The sequence below is a fragment of the Anabas testudineus genome, chromosome 3, assembly GCF_900324465.2.
Source record: "Anabas testudineus chromosome 3, fAnaTes1.2, whole genome shotgun sequence".
Lineage (NCBI taxonomy): Eukaryota > Metazoa > Chordata > Actinopteri > Anabantiformes > Anabantidae > Anabas > Anabas testudineus.
The window spans coordinates 24,929,017-24,951,640 of NC_046612.1; the positions used below are offsets into that span (position 1 = coordinate 24,929,017).

Consider the following 22,624-nt stretch of genomic DNA (forward strand, 5'->3'; position numbering starts at 1 on the left):
TGATGACAATAGAAAAATACATATATTTAGTGTAAAAGAGCTGTTCAGAGTTGATCTACAGATTAGCACCGGTGCTAATGGGTTAATGGGTTGATGGGTTGGTTTCAGCTAAAATGAATCTGGTCTGTACTTTGCTGAACTTTTTCGTCCGACCTCAGTCTGCGAGAGTGCTCCTCTCCGTGATCGCAGACGGTCCAAGCTGTTTGCTAATTAATGTTAATTCTGTGTGTAACCTGACAACAGGCCAAAATTAAACTTGCCTGTTGTCGAGATAACAAGCAAGAGCCTGCAAGATTGTTCGTGAGGTGAGAAGCTCCACTGTACAATTAGAGTGGACCTAGTGCATCTGACGTTCAGACAACTATAACAGAGTGAGACATCTTCTCTTTTTCAGATACCTTCAAGTCACTTTCAGGGACTATTCTCTCCACAAAGTCTTTCATTCATAACCAAGTGTATCGGCAATTTAAGCTTTAAAACATATTACTTATACTTGGAATAAGTAGCTTGTGAGAAATATGATGTGCTGTGATGAGTAGGCTAAAGACCCAATATATAATCAAGGTCTAAGGAACTGGATCAGGATCAGAGCTAAAAAACATGATCAAGTCTTCAGGTCGGGTCTTACATATGTTGTTGCCAACCTTAGTTGCCAAATGTCCGTAAAACAGTATATTAAATTTAATATTGAACACAGTGGAAGAGAAAACCGAGCAGTGAGAAATAATGTATTTGGAGGGAGTCACTCAAAGAAAAAAGAGAAAAGAGGAGGTGGGGGGGTTGAGAGGAATGGAGAGGGAGATCACAGGTCCCACTTGATTCATCCTGATTACAAGGTTAGGTTAAGGTTAAGTGACACTGGCAAGTCCTGTCTCCCTGCTCCGTCTCCCTCTCTTTGTCCCCCACCCCCTACCCCCACCCTCACCCCTCCTCATTTAAAGGTGAGCAGGGATTCCTATTGGTTATGCGGCCCCTGCCTGAAGTTATGTGTGGCTATTGTCAAGAGCGAGGACCTTTTTATTTTTTACACACAGCTGCTTACTGCTAAATAGTGCCTTGTCCAGAAGGGGACAATCTGGGCCTCTAATTGCTGTCACTGAAGCCTAGATTCATTATGTGACTTTCCCATTAAAATGTGAGCATTAATTTGTATAATGAAATATCACCCTCTGCAGTGTGTTCATTAGCTGTGGCCCCACACTGTAGCGCCACAGCCGCACAATGTTAGCTACCTAGAAAACTGTGGTTAATTTTGCTAATGGATATTTTCCCACTCACTGTTCAAGAGGAAATTAATACTGTAACATTAGCTCTTTAACTTTTGGAGAAATTTAAATTCACTTCATTCCTTTCAAGCTGATGTTAGTCGCTCATTAATCTTAGCGTTTGCGTCGCACAATGCTGCCTCGACCAGCTCGGTAAGCAACTCCTTTGTGTCACTCACATTGCCTTAGGATGAAGGGGATGGGTGGGGGGGGGGACGCGTTTGTCTGTCATCTGTGAGTTTCTCCACATTGTCACCATAAAGCAAGAAAGGATATTTAGCTGCTGTAAAAGTCATCTTGTGGATGTAATCACAATTTCACAGTGGAGCCAATATGATTAGGTTATTGGGATGATTTAAAGGCCACATTCAGCCGAGGCTTCAAGCTGATTTTTTTTTAATCTCCACATGTAGAACACTAAAGCTGTGTTTAGATAGGCCCATGTCCAAATATACATTCCTATCCAAAAGAGAACATCCTTCCTAACCTATGATGCAGAAGTGCTTCAAATTAAGCATTTTACTTGACTCTGGTTCAATGTATACAATAAATAAATGTGTGGATGAAATTTAATGGCGATACTTGTCCCTGTGTGTGTTTGGCAAATAAATTAATGCCAGGTCTGGGTTAAGATTTACGCCTTCTCCGCGATAAAATACGGCCCTCATGGGTATCACCCCCCTCACCCCTCCAAAAGAAAAGAGTGTGACCTGGATGCACTCTTTAACTTAGGAATCCTAATTATGTGAGTGTACAGCAGACGTGTTAGCATGCTACAGTATAAAGCTTTTCATCTAATTCCTTTCCAGAGCGGAGGTACAGTATGTGCCTGTTAATAAGCAAAGCAAAAGGGGGTCAAAGCATGGGTGGTCTCTCATTCAGCCTTTTAAGTACATGGGGAAGGAGGGGAAAAAAAAGGAACAGGAGACAGAAAAGGAGAATAAGAAAATATCCAGGCATTGATTTTGCTCAGCTGTAAGGGATTTCCATTTTCAGCTGTGAGTGTTTTAGCCTCTGTGTCTCTACTGGTACCCAAGGATTACTTGCTAGTAAAGTGTAGGAACTAACAAAGGTCAGGATGGCCTGTCGCAGCTTTTCAAGAAGAAGGAGCTAAGGATTCACACAATGATGAATTACTCTGAGTCAGGAAATAACATTATTTTGTTGGGGCCTTTGGTAAGCTGTCTAAATATCTACTTTGTCCAGTTTGGAAACTTCATGTGAGATGAACTAACTGCCCACCAGCTAGAACCAGGTGTCCTTGTTGTAAGGTGTCCTCTGTGTGGTCTAATTGCGACTTTAACCTGGATAGCCAGTGGGGCGTTCATACCTTGCAGAGGGTTACAACCCTGGCTACTGTCCATAGTCCACATCATTACTCTGACTGCAGCCTCAACTTCACAGCAACAACTGCCTGAGCACATGCACACAGCTCAGAGTAGTTAGGATGCTTGACTGAAGGAAAAAAGTCAAGCTAAATCTATTAGGCACATCATCTCACGCATATCCCTAAACTGTGGACAGGCCGCCTTTGTTTTCTCTCGAAAGTTGTTCAGAGTTAGCGAGTGTGAAATTGCCCTCCGAGTGATGTCATCAGGGGACACTGAACCCTTGTTGTGTTAATTAGAGCTCAATGAAATGATGAGTATGAAAAAATCAGAATAACAATGGCCTTAAGCCTCATTGAGGGACACTGTGAGGAAACATGTATTCCTTCTTGTGAATAGTTTTCTTTGTTTTTATGTCAGTTTGAATAAAAATACTAAGAATTATGTATTAATATGACTCTTAGTATGTGCTGAAGAACTGGGATCAGTTGGTTATTATGGCACTGATACTGTAAATTGTGATTGTGTGTGATTTTGATTAAACCTAACCTGTAACACAAAACCCTAACCCCCAAATCCTACACTAAAACAGTAACTGTACAGTAGGAAGTTTCTTTCTTTCTTGAAGGCTTGCAAAAGACAACTAATGCAGTACTATTTCTAATCCACTATCAATTAATCTGCAATATATCATCAGATCCTCAGATTGACTGCAATATCTGATGAAACCAATATTCAGAAACCAATATGTCACTCTAACCCCAGAAGGATTGTCAGTACAAGTAGTAAACTAAATTTTGTATGAAGTACAATAAATGTTTAATTGCTGCAGAAATGCACTCTATGCATTTGGCTGGAGAAGTGAAGTCGTTGCATTTACTGACCTGTGTGTATCCGTAGATGGACTTTGAGATGATGAGAGGTGCGGAAGGACTTGCCACAGTAGGGACAATCCTTGGAGGATGAGGCCAGACTCCGCTCACGATGCTGGGACAGAGGCGGTTGAATGCTCCCAGCTGCCTTCCCCAAGTCCTCCCCAACATCTGGAGCACACACACACACACACACACACACACACACAAACAGCACAAAGAAAGAGAGACAAATGGAAGGTGTGTTGAGTGCCACTTCAAACCAGCCCTCCATACATTACAACACACTTTTTTTTTCGCTCTCTTTTTCCTCTGTCTGTCTCTCATTGTCCCTCGTTTCCCTTGCTCAAATGTGCGAACGCCATGCAAAGTCAAATTCATCAAACGGGTTCACGGGCCGCGCTATTTTCCTCGCTGACAGAACGCTGACAGTTCATAAGCTTTTCAGTTTCTTTAGAAACACCATAGTCCTGAGATACACCCCCTCAACTCAAACACACACACATACACTCACTCAACACCGCCACCTGCACCACCGCCGCCTCTCTTACTCCTCCTTTTTTTTTTTTTTCTTTTCTTATTTTACCCTTGCTATCATCATCATTCCTACCGAGCATATGCTGGATTGCAGTGAAAAATTAACAATGCTAAATGAGACAGAAAGAAAGAAAGAAGAAGAAAAGAGAGAGAGTTAAATCGAGCTATGTCAGCATCGCAGGATCTCCTCACATCTCTTCCTGCGACCTGATTTTGACAGGTAGCTGTCAGAGATATGATAGGGTGATAACGGTTTTGACCCCGCCCTCCGCCACTTCCTCAGCGCAATAAAAAATGATGATGCACAGTTTAGTGCAACAGCCATCTGTTATCAACACAATCACCTACTGAACACGAATCTAAAGATGCGCTGCGACAACCTGGAAATGTGTTGACAGCAGCATAATCTGAGGTGAGGGTGTCATCATCAGATTGTACACACTGGCCTTGTTGTACGGAAGGTTAGGAGCCTGTGATGTGCTGACAACTAGAAGTTTAAAGGCCTCAGGAACACAGATAAGTTTAAAAAAAAAAGACTTGAAAGCAACAAAACACACAACAGATGTTTGATAAGTCCTGTATCTTGAAGCTGTTAAATTAAAAATATCTGTACTAGTTCCAATAGCATTTGATGGATGTTACAGTGCAAGAGATTCAACATCAACTCGCGCAGTCTCGCAGCTGTCACGACGGAGTCGCAGATTTCATGGCAAGGTAAAAATCCATTTTCATTTTTGATTTTTGGTTCTTTCTTTTTGTTTTTTCGCCTTTTCTTTGTTTTGTGCAGGCCGGCGTCTCTTTACCAGTGTTGATGCATCTGAAATATATGCACTTGTAGGCAAAGGAACTCTGTGGTCACAATCAGGAGCGACACCGATCTCTTAACGCAGAGGTTAAAAGAAAGAGCCCACAGACAAAGCTCAGCCTGTGTCAGTCAGGAATGTGAAAATATAAACAGGAAATGGAATAAACTGTATAGTTTTGAACAATGCAATGTGTTTCATTTTGTTTGGTGTTTTATTACTGTAGGAAACAACAGATGCATTATTTTGAGAGTCTCCGTCTGTTGTTTTTGATAAGTTCTCAGATTTTTGGAGACAGTGAAGCAAGGTAAGAATAAGCTAACTTAGTATTTTAATTGTGTAGCATTTGACCAGCATTTGTTCTTTGTTTGACCCCTGAGGATTAATCAGTGTTAAAGGGGCACTAATCACTAATCAATTAAGGAAAAGGGCAGGGGCTTGAGCCTCCAAAGCTCCCCCTTCTGCATGTGTCTGGCTCTAGTCATATTTCATCATAAACTCGCATAAACAGAGTCTGCGGCCTTCATGGTAAAAAAAAAAAAGTAGCATGTCAATATGTGTGTGACCCAAAGAAGCACAAATACGGTTAAAAATGTTATTTATTTTCCAATCTGGCACATGATTTGGTATGTGTGTAGGGAGGAGAGGGGGAAGCCACAAAGAAAGAAAAGAATCAAAATCGAGCAACCCACTTAGGCAACCACGCCGCACAATAAGGAGCGTTTTTTAACAGTAGCCTAATCTTTTTCTCTTTTCTGTCGTTCCCCACCCCATTCCACCCCTCCTCTGTCGGGGAGTCAAATAAGGTTTACAGAATGGAAAGACCCAAGTCAGCAAGTCCTCTTCCACACTGACACTAAACACACAACTCCATTCAGCAACACTGCTATCAGGCTGAAGGCTATTTATCACAACTGAAACTGAAAGGCAACCTAAATGTAAGTCTGTGACAATACACAGATACTAAATACCAGATGCTTCTACTCGGGTTTGGCAACTGCGAGGTTTAATTCTGTGTACAAACGAGGAGACAGAAGCTGGGAGACAGTTCGGGTTTAAAAGCAGATGTTTAACGGTGCATCTTGGTTTAAAATGATCTCGATTTTCACATCATTTGAACCAATACGTGACAGAGAGAGCAAGAAAAGCGGAAAGAGACACAAACGAAATCCTGTGCAACAGATCAACAAGGTTGTCCAATATTTCCACCAGTACAGCGATAAAGACTGAGGATCATTGGCCCTCCAATAAGTAAATAAAAGGACAATTGTTAAGATGTACAATTGAAGTGAAAACTGTAGCATGTTCATTAGAGCAAAAGATATTAAATCCACTTAAAAAAAACTATATTTTTATTCTTTATAAGAAAATGTGACACTGGTTGCAACTTACACAAACCACAAATTAGATGTAAGATATCGTTCCTGTTTTCCAGTACGATGTGAGATATATTTTCACCCTATTGTTTTGCATGGAAAAAACAAAACAAGAAAAAAACACATGCGATAAATAGAAAATAATTAAATAAAAGCAATTCCCTCAGTGTTTAGTCCAGGACTGCACCATACTGTAGCCATAGTTGCCTGCTCATAAACATATTTTGAGCCGTCTACTGTACAGATCCCTTTTTGGCAAAGATTCCCCAGATCATGTAACAGACACTGGCCCACCTGCCCACCCCAGATGGGGCTAAAATTAAAAAATCCAAAACACAGATTAGAAGCAGGACAAACACCAGACCACACTTCCAAACACACACACACACACACACACACACACACCAGCTCTGTGTGTCTGTCTCTCTCTGTCACACACACACACACACACACACATGCATCCTTGTGTGTCAGGGTTAATAGTGCACCTGTAAGAGGAAGACACACTACTGAGAGGATGAGAGTGTGCTCTCCTGGCATATAACAGCCCTTCAATAATAAATGGGCCTCACACATTCCTACACACACACACACACACACACACACACATACACAGTACACACTACAAAGAAAGGTAAAACAGAACTTTGTGCTCTATGCTCTTCTCGTGAGTGTGTATACATGCGATGTACACATGCACATCATTCCCCGAGCACTAGCTGGGGGTGTCCGGCATACTTGCCTTTCATCAGTTGACTGATCCACAGCTTTTAATGTGGCTGTTCCAATTACTGTAAAAGTCATCCTGCTCCATATAACCACAAATATTGACACTTTATTGCACAACACATTTATAACATTTTGAAGGTCACCCTGTATATTAGGCATCATCGCATGTTGACACCCAGCTGTAACCATCCTGCGACTATTGATTTTTCTCTCCCCATCTTCCCATTTTTTATGCAAAGGAGATTCACTGCAGGAGACATAACATTAAAGTGATTGTCACAGGTGAGCTTTGGGCTTTTATATACACGCCTGTAAAGGCAAGCTACTATTAGTCTTTCATTTTCCTTATACCATCAAACAGCAAATATCCTAGTAATTAAAAATGGCTTATAAAAACCTTTTTCAAATCTGTACAATTTTGCACTTAATATGAGAAGAAAACACACAGTCCATTAAAAGTGATGTAGAACACCAAAAACATACTAACATTTAGTTTTCATTTGTACTCGAGAGGCTACAAAGACCTGGGCGGACCATTGCTTGACTATTAGTAACTATAAGTTAAATTGTGTTATTCTTTTAATATAATCTGACCTGTCACTTGTGAACACTGCCTGTTTTAATGTGTAACACCACTTTTGAAAAATGCTCTATAAATGAAGAAGATTGTTATAATGAGCATTATTAAACTGATTTTCTGATGAATACATTTCACATTAAACAAAGACAATCATTGCTTTTTGTGGCTCTGTAAGTTTGGCAATAGCTGGTTTTCCATTATACTGAAGGTCTAAAATAATTTATTTAAATATAAATATCTGATATTAAATAAAAATAGAAGTATTTACAAGCCAGTGCGTTTCTCTCTCTCCCGTCTAACTTTGTAGCAAGTGTCAGAGGCCCCTGCTGAGTTCACATGTTTTATTTTAGCCAAACCTCATTTTCTGGCATTAATTCCCACAACAGATCATAATCCATATCAAGAATAAAACCACTCGTCTTTTAATTAAACATTCAAGCCACTACTACTTGTTTCGCTCCCAAATTCTCCCGTCGAACTCAAACATTCAAACAGTTTTAATCTATCGCTCGTCTCTCTTTCCCAGGAAAAAAAAAAAAAAAACCCAAAAACATGACAAACTGTGACTGTGTTGCTACAAGAATATCACAGAGGGGGGAAAAAAAGAGAAATACATGTATAATTCAGCTGTATCTGATCTGAGACCAGCTCCTCTCCCCTCTGCCTTTACTGGTGTCACGGCAGCGTAATGGAACATGCCAGAACAAAGGCTCTGAGATCAGATTGGAGCAGAGTTGAGCAGGCCATCTGGGAGGCAGGCTGAGTATCAGTCACTCTGCCTGCTGTCTGCTGCACTCACACTCATGTACACACACTTCCCCTCTGACTAACTGTGTGTGAGAGTGCAATTGTGTGTGTGTGTGTGTGTGTGTGTGTGCGTGTGTGTGTGTGTGTGCAGAAGACACCTCACTCAATTCACACTGCACGTCACCAGGATCTTGCAACGAAGCAAGCGATGCATCGCCACAGCGGGGATAAGCCACCGGGGCAGCCTCAACAACTGACTGACAAACACATAAATTGATAGGGATCTGTGTGTGTGAGAGTGTGTGTTAGTGCTCACAAGGGTACCCCTGGGACAGGGCATGCTGCCTACTCCTTTACAGTGGCCACACCCAGTTCTTAATGGATGACAAAAAAAAAAAAAAGCAAAAACAACAATAGCAAAAATAAACAGTAAAACCAGTGATTGTGTGTGTGTGTGTGTATATATATATGGTGCCCGGGGTGAGGGCTGGTGGTGGAAAGGAAGGCTTGCCAGTTCCTTAATGGTGCTCTTTCAATCACTCTTTGCACTCTAAACATTCTGTGGTTTTGATTAGTATGATATCACTTTCAGGAAATAAAACTAGAGGGGAAGAAAAAAAAAAAAAAAAAGCACATCAGTCATAAAAACACAAGATGTTTTGCGTCTTGCTCAGCCATTATTCTAATGCGTCACGTGACACAAAGCCCACTGGTCCACCCCCCTCCGCCACCCCCCAAATAAGCGATTGGGGAGAGTTGTTGGGGCGAGGGGTAAAGGAGAGGTGGGTGGGATGGTGGTGTTGGTGGCTTGAGGGGGGGGGTGGTAGGGAGGGCGCAAAGCGACGGAAACAGTTTGAAAAAGGGGAAAGATATTAAGAGAGATTGGGGTGAGCAGGGAGGGCGGGAGGAGAAAGAGAGAAAGAGTAAAATGTGATGACATCATTTGAAAGGCATTAGGCTTTTAAAAATGCACCCGGGGGGACTTGATTTCCTTACACCAGAGCAACACAACACCATCCGGCCTGATGCTCGCTCGCTCGCTGGCTCTCTGTCTTTCTCTCATAAACACACACACACTCACACACCTCCCTGCACCCCCCTTTCCTCTCTCTCTCTCTCTCTTTTTTTTCTTCTTTTTTTTTTTTTTTTGATTTGGACCACTGCCATCTTTGTGAGCGTCTGGTTCATGCGAGTTAATCAATTTGAGGTTTAGTTACACTGCTGATGCTAGCATTCCAGCCAGTGCTAGAACGTAATCTGAACTTGCAGAATTTATTAACCAAACACCAATTATCATTAAACACCACTGCATTATCCCCCTCCTTTTACTACCTGACAAGGACTACTTAATGAAAATTCAGATTAAAGTTATTTGGTCCATGATTTATGGCCATTGAGAAAGTCCTAATGCAAGACTCTCTTAGTGTGCAGATGCTTTTGTTTTGTTTTTTTAATATTTTTTGTACACCAGTACACCAGGGATCTGAGAAGTCTCTGAGGTATTACAACAACCAGGTCTAGACCAAGAAGAAGAAGAGGAAGAAGAAGAAAAAGAAAAGGGGGGGGGGGGGGGGATGAGAGCAACTGTGCTCCAAATTTTTACACAACATCCTCACCTTGTACTTGTTTTAGCTGCTGACCCTGCAGAGCAGCAGCAGACACAAGACCAAAGACCAAATAAATAGCGAGAACGGTGACGGGGAAAAAAAGAAATGGTAAAAAAATAAGGGAAATGCAAGTTGTTGTTTATCCTCGCAATGTTTGTGAGATGAAAACAGCAGCAGAATGTGTTACATATAAGGCGGTGGGGTAAACAGGGGCACCAGATGTTCTTTGATGTTAATAATGGCATTTATTATTAATATTAATTAGACCGCATTCAGCAATACATTTGGGCCATTTCCAAGTCAATTAAGCAAAATGGCATTCGGGAGATGTTGAAACGACATTTTAAGGCAGGTGTTCTGCGGTCCCCTAATAAAACATTTTTGCAGCTCCTGAAAAACAACCCATTTTCAGGCTGATTTTGTTTATTTTTTTTTTTAAATGTTCTCTTTGTTTACTCTTCCTCAGCATTTCTCTCTACTGTCGTGAGCGCTATCCCGTATCTCAAATAAAACATATTGAGGGATTGGTTCTAGATTTAGCACACATTATCTAATTAAAATACACTTGACGTGGAGATGGTGGCGGCGCGCGTGCACGTTGTGGTGGCCGGCGCTCCCCGAGCCAAAACGTGCCCACCCCGGACTGAGCTGAGGGTTTTGGCGCTAGAGGGTTAATCCAGATATGGAGTCATGATTATGACCATCATGATGATAATAACAATAAAAAGAATACACGGCGAATGACTGACTGCGGTTTCCCAAATGGCCGCTTCGTGAGAAAAGGCTGTGCGCGTTCTTGAGACAAACCCAAGCAAATTCACTTTGAGCGCCAAATGTGTTATCAGCGAGGCCCGATCCACGGAGTTAGCAACACACCCTTCACCGGGACGCGAGGTTCCCAGTGCCGTCATTACCAGCAGATACCAATTCTGCAAAATCTCATTAGGCAGCACAAGCCAGAAGCCTCACACCAGGGGGTGTCTTATCTATATAATCTAAATAATCCCTAGCTATATGTGTAAGGATAAAAAAACACCCATTCTACAGCTCTATTCAGTTTAATCTAGATCTCTGAATAGGGTCCTGCCACACCTCTAGGACCCAGTGTGTGTTTATGTGTGTGTGTTCGCTCATAGCCCCGCTATTGGCAGCAGGCCTTCGTTTTTTTTTTTTCTTTTTTTTTTTTTTCCAAAGCTGGTGGAGGCAGCAGCCTTACAATGGTACATTAACAATCTGTGCGTTCATTTATCAGTGTGTGCGATTTGGACTCTCCGTTCATGGCGCGCTGCACTTTTCATGGCTGAAAATTAATGAACAAGCCTCCCCTCGCAACAAACATGCACCTGTGCTGCAGAGATGCTAATCACAAACATTTATATTTATTAGTGAACGCCCGCACCAAAACTGGAGTTGTGAAGGAGAAAAAAAAAATAGAAGAAGAAGAAGAAGAGGAGAAAGAGAAAGGGGAGGAGGAGGAGGAAGTTCCCCTTTTTTCAACCTGGGTGATGACAGGGTGGTGGCTGTAGTGAAGGATACTGTTAAAGCCATTTGTTTGAAACACTTTGTTGATTGAAAGTGCACGATCGTCACTGTAAAGAATATTTCCCCAAACTCTCAGTGAAGGGCCTTGCTGCTAGACAGTGCTTCTTCTAAACGGGTGGAGTAAAGCCTTCTTAGAAATGATTTCATTTCTGAAGGGGCTCCATCACTGCACAGGTGGAAGTGATGAGCAGCCTGGACAAACGCCTTTTCAGTTTAACATGCTTTTCTCCACTTCTCCTTTCTCTCATCTCTCCCTCCATCCCTCACTCCCCGTGCCCCCACCCACCTCCTCCTTCCTCCCCACATACTGACAGAAGGTGGCTCTCTCCCTCAGTAAAGGCTATGCCTCTGCCCAGCTAGGGGAAGAGGAATGGTGCCATAAGTTTCTCCCTGGCACCAGCCCACCTTTGTTTCCCCCCCTCCTCAAGTCTGTTTCAGGCTTCAAAGAGCATTGGAAAAAGACATACACACACACACACACACACACACACACACACACACAAACACACACACACAGAAACACATACACACATGCACATACTACAAATGTCTGAGGGAGCACTGATGTCTCACTAACTTTATCATTCTAGCAGGGTGATCATAGCCCCGTTGAGAGGCTGTGGATGATGCTTGAGGGTGTATGAGTGTGTGTGTGTGTGTGTGTGTGTGTGTGTGTGATGTGAGAGAGAGAGAGAGAGAGCGTATGGGTGTGTGTGTTGTCCACCACTGTCTGCATGGCAGCACAAAAGGCAGATGGGGACAGAGGTGGGTGTCTTTTAGGACACAAAGACAAGAGCAATTACTAATGTGTTTGTCTGTGCATTTGTATACACACACTTGCCAAAGTGTGTGCATGTGCGTGTGTGTGTGTCTGTTGTCTGTGTGTGTGTGTGTAAATGTGTAGTGCTATAATAATCAGGGTGTATATTCATCATGCCCCCTCTCAGTCTGTGTTGGCAGGAAGTGGTGTGGTTACCATTAGTGAAGGATGACTAGGTTGCTGTCTATTTTACTGGGATACTCTTGGCTTTCTATGGATAGAACAAGGAAAGGAACGAAAGGGTCTAAGGGAAGGGCAAAGGTGACAGAGATGTGCCATGATATTGGGAAGGAAAACAAATAAAGTGAAAAGAAACTAAAGGAAAAACACAGAGAAAGGAAGAAAGAAAAGACAATAAAGATGATATGACACATCAGGGCAGTGGAACATTGGGTAGTAGTATGAAAATACCTGTATTTAGAGAAAAGTAAAAACAAAATAGGTGAAGGATTTGATAATGTGGAGAAAGATGTGAAAGTTAAATAAAAGAGGAAAATGAGGAAGAAATATAGCAATCTATAACCAACAACATCATACAGTAGATGACAAAAATGGAGAAAATTCAATTTGGCACTATGAGCAAATGAAGTGAATGGAAGAGAAGGGGAAATAAAAAGAGCAAAGGCCATGCTGCCAAATCCTCTCCAGCTGCCGTGTGTCCACGGAGTGTCACCTAAAAAATGACAACCGCCCTGTTGCCCTGCATGTTTAACGCTGAATAAAGTCGAGCTCCTCTTTAAGCCGCCATTGATTTCCTATTCATTCCCGTGCATGCTAAATCAACAGCAAGCACAATAGGCCAATCATCAAACTCAGCTACAGTCCCACCACTTCTATCCCACCCTCAATCCACCTGACACTGGTCGGAGGCTTTACTGTACATGGCATCGATGCTCTGCACACCGCAGCCATTAGTGGCGTTATTCTCCATCAATGAAAATGAATCAATTAAGCCTCATTAAGGGTGCATATTAAGGTGGAGTAATTATCTGGAGGGGAATGTACAGTGATCGATAGCTTGGGAGCATAAATATGCACTTAAAGACATATATTACCACATGGGGCGATGAATACTTTTAACAAGGCCACTGTGGAGGGGGAGCTAAAGTGGGTAAATCTGCTTCACTTCATGAATACATCCTGTGCGCATTTGTGTGTCTCTGTGTGTGTGTGTTAGTGTGTGTGTGTATAAAAGAGCGACTATCGCTCCCACCATAGCCTGGTCAGACAGTAAATCCAGAGACCAAGGACGTGTCCCGTTTTCCTCTTCCATGAACTTGACTTGGAAAATGAAATAAAAAGATTTATACAGTAGCTGCAAACATCCTCCCTCTGTGTGTGTGTGTGTGTGTGTGTGTGTGTGTTGAGACCACAGGAGATAGGGCCATGCTTTAGGAGCAAATGAGCAAAAGGCCCAGATTTCAGCGATTTCAGCGAGTGGAGGGAAGTGCCTTTACCCACTGGCCCGCATATAAACACACACTCACAATTACATGCACACAGTAACATGCACACACACACACACACACACACACACACACACACACACACAATCCCATGCATAACGCCTATTAAAGAGCACACTCTGTCCCAGTCGCATAATTTTAATTTGTTATGAAGGTCATTGACAGAAAGTAATAATCACCATTGGGGATCTAACAATTTGCCATTTCAGAACATTGAGGCACTGATGACTCAACTATTAATAGACTGAAGCACCCCCACACCCACCCACCCTTGCCCCCTGCCTCTACACCCCCTGTCCTCTTAAATGACTAAAAACTATTGCAGTGTTATATTTTTTTTTTTCACTCCTAGGCACACACAGCCCATATGTCTTTTTTCTTTTGTTATCTGTGGAGGGATATATGACATTCGGGGGCAAATTAATGGGAAGGTTAACACAAACCAGCTGACAGGGATACCTCCTGAAAAGAGGCGCCTTGCATTGTAAAAATCTAAAAGATTTAATTCTCGATTTTGTTTCTTGCTTGTTTCTTGGACAAATCGCCAGAGCTGCTTGCGCTGAGCTGATGAATTGTTAAGCGATTTTTTTTCCTTCCTCCCTTTTTACAAACAAACACGCAGAGAGACACAATGACAAGTTTTATTATAGACCAACTCATTTATTCCCTTGCTTTAGCATCACCCAAGCCATTCAGACATATGTGTCTGGCATTTGTCGCCAAACAAATAAGTCCGAGCTTAAGCTATTTTTATCAAGCGCAAGAGCGTTTGTTCTTTTTAAGTGATCGTCAGCGTTTGGGGCAAATAGAATGGAACTTGGAATCCTTTATCTTTCAGAGGCTCAACAACTCAAGACTAATTACAAATTAATCTGGATCTGGATATCTGCAATGAGAGGGCCCCAATAAGAACTTGTGGTGTGCTAAGAGGACCTATCTGTTATATATTTATAGGGGGAGCTCAACGCATTGAGGGGGGGAGAGGCAGGCCGGAGATGGAGGCAGCCAAAACCCAAAAGAGAGAGTAGCACATAATTGCCTGCTTTTCTATATTCAAGCAGCCACATCAAGGCTGAGGATTGTGGATATTAATAATTGATCATTAGCTTGATAGGGCAAAGCGTGCTCAAGTTTTCAGCAATGGAAGTTTGATGGTTGTGTTAGGTCTCTCTGCAGGTTCTCAAGCACTGTTGCTATACTTGTAGAGAAGGTCAAGTGGGCTCATTTTTGTAAATCAGATGCAATTGCCCTAAAAAAATAAAAATAAAAAAAAGTAGGTCATATCAACATAATCTGTGTATAACTGCATTGTGTTGTTCAATTTTACATCTATAAATTTCTCATTTTGTTTCTTTTATGTGCAGGAAAGGTTTGAAATACAAACCCAGTGAGAGGCATGAACTTGTGATAACATTAAAACATTATAATAAATATATCAAAGTCTAGTTCCTTTGGTAATGAACTGTATACAATATGAACAATTCATATGTAAAATAAAAATAAAAGATGTATAGAGACTTTTGCAGCTACACAGGTTAGATCACTCGAGGCAATTTACCAGTTTATAATGTTTTATTTTGTGTTTCCTGGCCAGAACAAATGGCTATTGGTCTTCTAACTCATTATTCATGCACTGGATGCATGTGCATCTACTCTTTTGGGTGACTGTCAAAAGTGTGGCTACACTAAAAGGAGTAAATTCCAGCACTTGATCACAAAGAAAAAACTCCTGGAATGCTGCAAACATGTGACTTGATACTGTGGTGGGTGCTAGTTAGCTTCCTGCTGGGGAAATGGGCTTTGACTTGCTGTCTGGTAGCCGGGGTATTTCTCTCTCTATTACTCACTCTGTCTCTACAGCTAGTGTACTCTGTACTCCCCCTGGTCCCATGGTAGGGAACCCCTGGGCACCTTGACTGTCGTTTAACTGCTTGTGGCACGAGGCAGCTGAGGAAATGGGTCATTAAATCCAACGAGCTGGGGCCAGCCCCTCCAGTGCCCCAGATCTGTTTCCAATCAGATAGCCTTCTTTTACAGGAGAGACAGAACGAAGCCCAGCACAGCAGCCCAAGGCAGACATTAGTGTCATTGCAGCCCGACACTACTAATAGCAGCAGCTAACAAGGACTGAGGCATTTATTTATTTATGTATTGTCATCCCAAAGGTATCTTATTGGTGAGATCAGTCCTAGTCCCTCTGTGGATTTCATGGAAAATTCACTGCACACCTGCTTTCACACACAGTCCCTGAAAATGTGTGTATGCAAGTAAGCACTTGACCACGAGTCACACACAAATTAATTGCAGTGGAAAAGTCCACCATATAGGCTATCTAAAGTATGTGTTTAGTTGTTCCATCCATGTATGAGATTATTATGGTCCACATTAGGTATATTTAATTTTGATAAACTACTTTAGAGATGGTGATGTTGGTATGTTTTGTTGGTCCAGACATAAAAATCTTAACAACGACTGGGAGGATTTGCTTGCCTAATCCCCGACTTTAAAGTCGCTTTGAATAAAAGTGTCTGCTAAATGACTAGATGTAAAGGTGAGTTTAATATTTTGTACTGGTATTAATAGTCCCTAGAGGATGAAACCTACTGACTGGTTGTCCCTGTACCTTTCTTCTGGTGCCACCATCAAACAGGTCAAATTTCATCTGTACAGTGAAATAGCTCTATTTGATCTGAAACATTGGTAAAATAAGTCATTATCCCCAGAGGATGTTTTCTAGTAACTTTGGAGATCCCATGATTTCTTATAACACCACTAATAGGTTGACCTTTCGCACTCTACAGAGTGCAGGAACTGTTGATTTGGGGTGCAAAAGCTTGAATTATGTTTCTGCACTGAATCCTTCAGTGTAAGCATTGCCTAGCTGTTTACCCTAAACGGTAGCCTACATCATAGTCTAATGCGCACCTCTCCAAAAATGTGATGACGCCGACTGCAACAATTGTGACTGGTCCACCAGCATTTCAGTGGATATACACGCCGTGTATGCCGACATCTTCTCTCTCCTCTGTGTTGCTGTAATAATATTTGCTACTAAACATCTATTAGCTTCAACTTTTCAGCACAGTCACACAGAAACCCTATTGCCACCTAGCGGATTGTGTAACCAACTATAAATGCTCAAAAGAGCGTAGGCCACTTGCCAATGGCATAGGATCTGTGTAAATTCAATCCAGAATCAATGTAATGAAAAACATCAGTTTAACTGCTTTAGATGTAATTACTGTGAACACTTTCTTCAATATCAAGTACATTCATTATATATTACTGTATCCATCTTTATGTATTATGGGACTTCTGCACATTTATTTAATGTTGAAATGACATGCTCGAGAAAATTAGTATATAAAGACAGAGGTTTAGGCACATGATACCATTGGTGTCTTAATACTACCATCCCTGCTATAAATTCTCGGACAGTCACAGCAAGAATAAACAACAACAACAAAAAAACAACTACACAGTTCCTGATAGCTCCCATTTTGACAAGGTCTTCAGCTGGATCTCTGTGACTTTTGAAGACTGACTGATCTCATCTACAAAGGAAAAGGGCAGACATTTTGAGGGAAGGTAAATACTTCAAATGTTAGCATGGGGAGTTTCTTCGATTTGTCCTTTAGGAAGATGTTAACGTGTGATACACCACGCCATCCCTTTCTCCCCTCCCGTCGTCCTCTCTAAGTCATCAGCCTATCAAAGTCCTCTCCCTTTCTGCCTTTTCTTCCTCTGTTACTGCAAAATGCACGGGCGGCGATATGAAGAAGAAGAGGAAGAAGAAAAAAACCCTACACACACTTGTTGCCCAGACTTTATCTCTACATTATTCGTGCCGCTCCTTCCGTTCATTTCAGAGAATAAGATAAATGAACAACGTACATTTCGTGCACCTGTCCTCCCCTCCCCACCTTCTCCTTCCCCTAATGATAAGGGATTTCATTAACGTGAGAATGCTTGGGCTGAAAGAAACATAATTGCTTCAGTGTTGTTGTCCTCTCTGCTGCCGACGCCCTAATTTCCTCCTTGCCTTACTCTTGACTGTTAAGTGATCATTATATCAACACAGGGGATGGGCCAAGGGTAAAATATTGACAAACTGCGGTCACGTTCATGCAAAACATAGAGAAGAGGTTTGTGTTTGTGTGTGGTTCAGGGTGATGAAGTATTAAAAATGAAAAGAAACACAATGGTATGGGCAAGGAGAGGAGACGAGGGATAATGAGTAGAAAGCATGGGTGAGGAGCAAGGAGGAAAGAAAGGTGCTAATAGAGTGACAGAAAGGACGTAAAGTGATATGATCAATTGAGAAAGATCACAGAGTCCTGTAATAATTTAAACACCAGGTATGATCCGTCACCCACCACCCCCTCCTCGTCCCTGATGGATAACTGTATGTAAAAGATACATAATTTTTTACTTGCCATTTACACAGCATTGCACCTGAAAGCCAGGCGGCATAATAGACAGTTTAAAATGTCAGGGAACTAAGTAAGTAAGAGAGACGGGTCGACCGGTGGAATCTTAATTAGAGGAGCTCTGTCTAATGGCGATGGCTTTCCAGGCTGGCTGATGATGGGAAGAGTGTCTAGCAGCAACACGCAGACATGCACATGTGTGCAAGTATTCACTCTGAAATAAACAAATATATGTGCACAATTTACTCACAGGTTTATTGGCACACTGCTAATTCAATAGACACACTGTGATTTTAACATCAGTGCAATTAGCAAAAGATCCCCCTGTTCAACCTTAATTTTATGCCTACAGCTGACCAGTCAGTGACCAAATCTATCTAGTTATGGCGCAGCATCACAAGAATGTTCAGTGGTAGTCTGGAAATGCATGTATAGGATTTACCTATCTATCCCTGAGCAGACCTGTCTGTTGAGCCCAAGCCAGCGCCACATGATTGTGTTAATTAATCTGCCATTGTGAGCATGGGGAACAGCTGCACAGGCTCTCGTGGCTGTGTTGTCAAAGCAAAACAATGCAATGTTAAGCTTCCCCCACTGAATCTTCCATTACAAAGGAGCCCCAACAACGGGACTAAATTCATAAATCCACAGATCGGTTTTTACCAGCACTAATGTCTGACCTTTAAAGCGAAAAAGGGATTTTTCTTTTTAAAGATTCTTCATTTGGGCTTGAAATATGGTCAGATATGTGATACCTAGGATTTGGGCCAAATTTTTCCTCCACCCCTGCCTCGAGCCTGGAAAACAAACATAATGTGGCAAGATAGAGATGCAGGGAGAGAAATAGAATGAAAGATGGACGGACAGAGGTAAAAAAAAAAAAAAACAGAGAGATGGAGGAAAGAGAAGGGAGAACGAGAGACACAACAGAGACAAACAGATGAGAACTAGGAGTCACCAGCTGGGTGCTGGTATTTTAAAACAAAACGTCTAACGCGATTAGCAGGGATCCATCGATCGTGTTATGTGACATTAATTTAGACTGGTGAGACGAGGAAGGAGGGGGAGAGAGAGAGAGAGAGGTGAAAGAAGCTTTACTTGTGTTTTACAGGTCAAAAAAACAGCGTTTTATGTTAAGAGGTTTCAAATGGAGATGGTGAATTTTCTGACAACTTATCAGAGCATGTTGCTTCATTTGTTAATATTTGTGCATGATTTTATTTGACTTGTATTCATGGAAGTAGTAAACTGAATGAATTAGTTAATACAGATCAGACAGCTGCAACTCTTTATTTGGTTACAAACACAATCCTAGCATTAGTGCTTGACAATAAGAGAAAAATCTCACATTCATTTAGAAACTACATTGACCAAGGGAATACATAAATAAAATTAGGTAAACTGTGCTGCCACCACAAATTATGTCTGCAATAACAGACTTCACAAATAAATGCTTTAGCACCTCTAATCGAGTTCACAAAATGTTTCACTAGACAACCATTTCACTGCATTCATTACAGCTTCACTGAATTACAATTTTATTGCTTGCAGAAATCACAGTGTTTGTCTTTAATGTGGCAACCAGATTCATCTTTGTTTCAGACATGCCTGGAAGAGATGGGAGATGGTGTGCCCCTATCACACACTCTCTACAGAGAATGGCATGGCCTTGGTGCACACTTGGCGCTTCCAGAGAGATGGTGATGCACCCCGAAAAAAAAAATCATCAAGATGCCTGGCTCGAGCCCCACTCTGCAGCCGGGCCCTTCTGTCTAGCAGAAAGTCCTCCAAAAGCCCACTGAGCACGCAAGATACGGCAGAGGAGACATATATGCGCACTGAGACATACTGACGTGTCCTGTCAGTTGTCATTGACTTCATGCAAATGAGGAGGTAAAGGTGACTGATTATTTCTTTCTGGTTTGAATAAAAAAAGAAAGCTTAGCGACGCAATGAGTGGAATCAATCTAAATGGCAGATGAAGGAGGCAAGACATTCACTTCTCCCTGTGACACTGTCTCTCAATCTGCACCCTGTTTTAGTCTGCCAAACACCAAGTCAAATAGTGACACTGAATATGGCAGTGAATTCCAAATCAGTTGTTTAGTTGCCATATTCTTGATAGACTGCACAAATGTTCTTTTTTTTACAAGAGTTTTTTTTTTTTTTTTTTTTTTTATTACAATTCTTGGGCACACAGTGTATAAAACCAGTTTGATTACTTCAGACTCCCTGTAACACACACACACACACACTCACACACCAAACATACAATTTTGAAAGCGTACAGATGGGGAAGGGTGACATGGTGCTAACTCACATCTCAAAAGTGACGCTCGCTGCAGCATCTCACCTGTCCAACACGCTGGATTTCAGAAAGCCATCAGATGTTGCATTTACCGCAACACTGAGCAGTGGAGAGCATCCGATCAGAAGATGTACGCAGCCTGAGGTTCGGTGCACTTACACTTGACAACTCAACAGGATACTTAGTTAAGCTAGAATGGGAATTTGGAAGCCAGGAAAAAGGGGTGATATCTTGTCATTATCTTTTCCCTCATGGCTTTGTTAGTATTTACAGCTAAAATGTTACAGAGGGTGTATCGAATTGGAAGAAGGACTTTTTTTTCTCCTGTGGTACTGTGCTGTCGGCTCCCTGATTGTTGGAGTATAAAAATAATCGTCATGGAAATAGATCTCATTGACAACATGCCATGTTCACACTGTGAGCAGCTTGTGCCTTGTGAACATAATCCAGAAACGTCCTCCAAAAACTTTTCCTCCACAAACTTTCAATCCCTCATCCTCTTTTTGCCCTTCTCTCCAAAAGATGAAAAGAGGGAATGCCAGGGAAGACAAAAAGACAAAATCCTGTCTTGTCAAGTACCAGCTAAACAGGTAGAAATGTGAAGTGAGAAGGAGGACGGGGGTGTGTAGGAGGGGGGGGCTCAAGGATCAGGAGGCAACGGAGGAGGGACAAAATATGTAGAGAGCATGAGCGGAAAGAACTGAGATAGACAGAGGGAGGGAGGATTGACCAAGACAGCTTTCCTATCCTCCTCCCAAAAATCCACTCCTCATCTCTGTGTCTAATAGGAAATACCTGATTCTGGCCCAGTACTGCACCGGCACAATTACACCTTACATACAGGCCCTGCCAAGAGAGGTGGCATTTGGTCGATCCGTCCCCCCATGAGGGTGGCTTGTGGCTTAGCCTAGTCTTAGCTCCATGTCTTAAGACAGAAGATAGGAGGAATGAAGAGGACCACTGGGGAGGAATGTGAGTCTTTCCCAGGATAAACCTATGTCCTCTGGAGAAAAGACGCTACTGTGACTTCTGCGAGCTGGATGGACGCCCAGGGGTTATAAGATGAAACCCTGAAATGTGGTTACGCCGAAGTCTCCATGAAGTTTTACCTAAAGAACTTTTGTGTCGTCGCTTAGTACATTTTGGAAGAAAGTTGTCTAGACACAATTTGCAACATTTTCAAAAACTAATTCTGTAGCCTCTGAGCCAGCAGAGTGTTCAGGAATTCAAGGCCTAATCTAAGTCTAGGAATGACTGTGTTGTGTTGAGAGTAAGAGAGACGTTTACTACCTTTAACAACCTTACATAAACATATGCTCAATGTGTGGGCCGTTGGTGGTGATGTTAACTTGAGGGCAGATAAAATAATATAAGAGAGTGTGCAGAGATGATGAGAGTTAGGTTCATTAGAACAGCTGTAAATGAAAGTGAGGAAGGCACCTCATCAAGCACATATTCAACACTTGGTCCATAAGGGAGCTATACCTGGGGCTGTCGCGTTCAGAAGGTGTTACTCTAATAAGACAACAGTCGCTTTTATTTACAGCGAACACAAGATGACATGAAACATGCATTAACACATCTTCTGTTGTGCCTTTGGTGAAACAAACACCTTTGTTATTTTGTAAACAAAACATCTAACTAACAACCCCTTTTGTGAGCTAAAGATACGTTCAAGTAACATATGCTCTTGACTGAAAAAAAAAAAAACACACACACACACAAAAAAAAAAAAAACAATAGGTGTAAACCATCTAAATTGCAATTGCACCGCATCTTGGAAAACAAACACTTTGCTTTGTTACCAAGACAACTGAGCTAATGTGATTCCTGCGGCATTGTGAGGACTGCTACTTGCTACATTATGTGTGACAAGCTTAAGAGTAGATCTAGAGGCGTGAATGCACAGATTCAGGCTCCAGCCTATTGTGGATTGAAGATAGTCCGGCAAACCATATTTGCATGTGTAACCTTGCCAAAGATTTAAGCTCAGCGGGCTAACATTGTCTCCATGCTTGCAAAACCCTGGTTTGAAGTTAGCATTGATGTATAAGACTCTATAATGCTTGCTGTGATTTGACAGTTTAGTTACTCTTACTTCCCTTGCTAATCCTTAGCCCAAGTGAACAAATGCAGTTCCATTCTGTTGGAGGATTTAAATGTGATCAGCCCCAACATTTGTTTTTAATATATCTATCTGGGCAAACAGCAAAT

The 22,624-nt window shown here is 41.9% G+C and overlaps 1 protein-coding gene across 6 annotated transcripts in view; it reads right to left on the reverse strand.

Annotated features, from left to right (window-relative positions):
• Positions 1-22,624, reverse strand: part of znf536 (zinc finger protein 536) — a 207,071-nt gene that overhangs the window by 67,750 nt on the left and 116,697 nt on the right. For all 6 annotated transcript variants that reach the window (XM_026378871.1, XM_026378870.1, XM_026378874.1 and 3 more), the window contains one exon: positions 3,478-3,636. In XM_026378871.1, the coding sequence (XP_026234656.1) occupies positions 3,478-3,636 (159 nt within the window). The remainder of the gene's footprint in view (positions 1-3,477; positions 3,637-22,624) is intronic.